Source organism: Drosophila mauritiana, chromosome X (assembly GCF_004382145.1).
Source record: "Drosophila mauritiana strain mau12 chromosome X, ASM438214v1, whole genome shotgun sequence".
Classification (NCBI taxonomy): domain Eukaryota; kingdom Metazoa; phylum Arthropoda; class Insecta; order Diptera; family Drosophilidae; genus Drosophila; species Drosophila mauritiana.
Genome location: NC_046672.1, coordinates 4,767,730 through 4,770,757, shown reverse-complemented (window position 1 = coordinate 4,770,757; position 3,028 = coordinate 4,767,730). Strand labels below are relative to the sequence as shown.

The 3,028-nt window shown below is 49.8% G+C and overlaps 1 protein-coding gene across 1 annotated transcript; it reads left to right on the top strand.

Moving 5' to 3' along the window:
• The first annotated feature begins 252 nt into the window (after nucleotides 1-252).
• LOC117146679 lies at nucleotides 253-2,461 on the top strand. Its single transcript, XM_033313044.1, has one exon. The coding sequence runs from the start codon at nucleotides 575-577 to the stop codon at nucleotides 1,613-1,615; it is 1,041 nt and encodes a 346-aa protein (XP_033168935.1). The 5' UTR covers nucleotides 253-574; the 3' UTR covers nucleotides 1,616-2,461.
• The last annotated feature ends 567 nt before the right edge of the window (nucleotides 2,462-3,028 follow it).

Here is a 3,028-nt window from a genome sequence, read left to right as displayed (position 1 = left end):
AGCTTGTGAGAGATGGAGATGGAGAAAAGCAATTCTGCGGCTGACGGTTTTCGCAGAAAATTACAACTTGCGGGTAAACAAAGTCAACTGCCGGCAGTTGATGGTGGCTGAATGGATGGCGGCTGGCGGGGAAGCGGGGGAAGAAAGGGGGCGAGGGCTGACTAGAAGAATTGCCGATGAAGCCACACGCCAAAAGCCAGCCCACAAGCCTCTGCCCCACAGCTCTCAGCTCTCAGCTTTTCTTTTGTTTCTTTCTTACTCATCGTTGTTTTTCGTTTTCTGCTGCCGGACTCCATGTGGAGTGGAGTGGATGTTTCTGCGGATTTGGATGTGGGGCTCTGGATGTGGGTGCGCAATTATGCCGCCAGAGCAACTGAGCAGCCATAAATTTTCTTATCAGCGCCAGGCCAAAAAGACAGGAGCGGTTTGGAGTGGTTTCGAAATGAGGAACCACTAGGAGTTTGAAAAACTCAAGTTAAGTGGGCTATGCTTTTGTTTTACCCTAACACACACATATTGCACACACATCTACTCAGACTTAGATATACAATTTGTTAAAAAATAAGAAACCAAAATGGATAAGGTGAAGATGATACTTTCCAATGACGACGAACCAAGGGATTATCCGCTCGACGAGGACTTCCATCTGCTGCGCAACCTGGGCGACTGTCACAAGGCCAATCTGGCGGACATAGATGTCATAGCGCGAACGACCACCAAATGTCAGCTCGCAGGAGATCCGATTATTTCGACGGGCAATCAGAGGATAGTCACTTCCTTGGATCGGGCACCAGTTGATGAGGAAACCGACTCACAGGAGGAGGAGATGGAACTACTGCCATGCGGAATGGGCGAGGAGGGCATAACCACCGACGAGGAGACGAAAACCCTGACTGCCATTCAGGGTCTGGACGAGATACTGAAAAGAATCGACATACTGCGTAGTCAGCTCCGCAGGAATCAGCAATTGCAGGATATGAGCCAACCATCGGAAGCGCCGGAGGATCCAATCTCCTGCAGTGGCCTGAATGCGAAGCAATCGGAGATACGCTGCATCCAACGTGCCCAGCATCACATCCAGTGCCAACTAACCGAACTCCTGTGCCGCTACGACGCGCTCCGGAATATGTTGCGCAGCTTGGGCGAAACGTGGACGTGTCTGGAGCGACGGATTGCCGATATTCGGGGCCAGAATCTCGTCCACTTGGCCTGGACTGAGGAGTGCGCCAACGATCTAAGCAACTGCCAGCAGAGACATCGCTCCTTGGCCGCCGTCAAGCTCACCAAAAAGATGGCCCTGCTCGTGACCAAGACGAACATGTCCAGTGGCTTTCGCTATAGCCGTCGATATCTGCGTCACGCCCTGATCGCCCGACATATCAACGACTTTCGCTACGAGATCGCCGAGTTGAAGGTTTTAAGCGAGGAAATCTTCTCCGAAATCGATGGGCGACTGGACCAGATCAAGATGAAGGCTGAACGATTCGGAGTCGTGTTCTCAACCACGCCGCGACAATCGAATCTAATCGCCGAGGGAACGGGCAACACTGAGCTAACCGAGCTAACTGATGCCACTGAAGCGTTCACCGTTCCAAGGAGCACTAATCCAAAGTAACAAGTTGCAGGGCACATAAAGGACGCACATATTGATTAGGAAATAAAATAGGAAAATCATTAAGTTATAATAAGACCACAGAAAATAAAGACAAAAATGTAAAAAGTGCGCTCCTGTGCTGGAATAAAGAAAAAAATAGTGCTAGTGGGAGGCAGCAGGCTGGCGGAGTGGAAAATGGGCAATGAAAGAGGCGAAGAATGAAGAATGAAGAGAAGAAAAACAAAATGAGCCACCAGCAGCACATGGGTAGTACATCATTTCGGACTTTATCAGCAAAACAGGCAGCCGAGCAGCGCGCGCGTGGGCAGCTCCAGAGTGGAATTCCGATGCCGCCAACGCTTCCCCGGCAGCAACAAAGCAGCAGCAGCAACATCAGTCGCAGCAGCAGCAGCAACAACTGCAATTGCAACTTAATTGAGGCTTGTCTATGCAGTCTTAGCCAAAAGTAACTGCGGTTGCTGCTCGCTCTATCTTTTCGCTGTTGTATAGATGGCTTATACACACACGTGTGTGTGTGTGTGTTAGCCATCTCATGTCGCCCATTGCGAACTTGATGCCTCGCTGCCCCAGTGCCTTGATGCTCCACAGACGACCAGACAGCAGCAGCAGCAGCACATATACATACCCACTATATAATAGCGTACTGAGGGCGTTGAGGCAGCAACATGCAACATCCAGGGGCAGAGGGAAGCGGCCGGGATGAGGGGGCGATGGGCTGATGGTTTGCAGAATCAGCAAGCGAAGCCATCATCATGGCCACCACCAAAACCGACCGAAAATCAACTACCCTGCAGCTATGGAACAGTGGGCAATACATAAGACTAAAGGGATAAGAAATATTTTAAATATATTATGATGAAATTGATGTGCCTAGTTTACATACTACTAAGTAGTAGTACTAGATTTAATAACTTATATACTGATGCTGGATTTTAGTCTAGCAAATGAAGTATTGGGCCCACTGTAGCTGGGACAATTTAAGCTCATTCACTTGCCGCTGATTGCTGCTGGCAGTTGTTGCTGCTGTTGCTGCTGTTGGAGCTGCCAGTGGTGGCTGCTGCTTCTCCTGGCTTTTGGCTTGTTGTTGTCTAGCAAATTCACAAGTTCAAGACCAAGAGCGCGGCAAAGTTGCTGGGTCTGCTGTTGCATGTTGCTGCTGTTGCGGCAATACATGCAACCAAATTGCATGCAATGCACAATGCACTTATCTAAGATGTGGCAAATGCAGTGGGTGATGTCTGAGCTGGCGAGGATTGGACGGGGCATTCGAGAGCTGGAAAAGGAAGGAAGGGAACGGAATGGGAAATGAGGGGGCGGAATGAAGCGTGTGGCAATTGCCAGTGCAATTTGCATTTTGCATTTCGCACCGGGCGTTGTCAAATGGCCATCCTCGCAAAATGGGGAATGGCTTTT

What these genes read in the sequence shown, in the direction of transcription:
- LOC117146679 (XM_033313044.1), top strand. Translation starts at nt 575, where the DNA reads ATGGATAAGGTGAAGATGATACTTTCCAATGACGACGAACCAAGGGAT.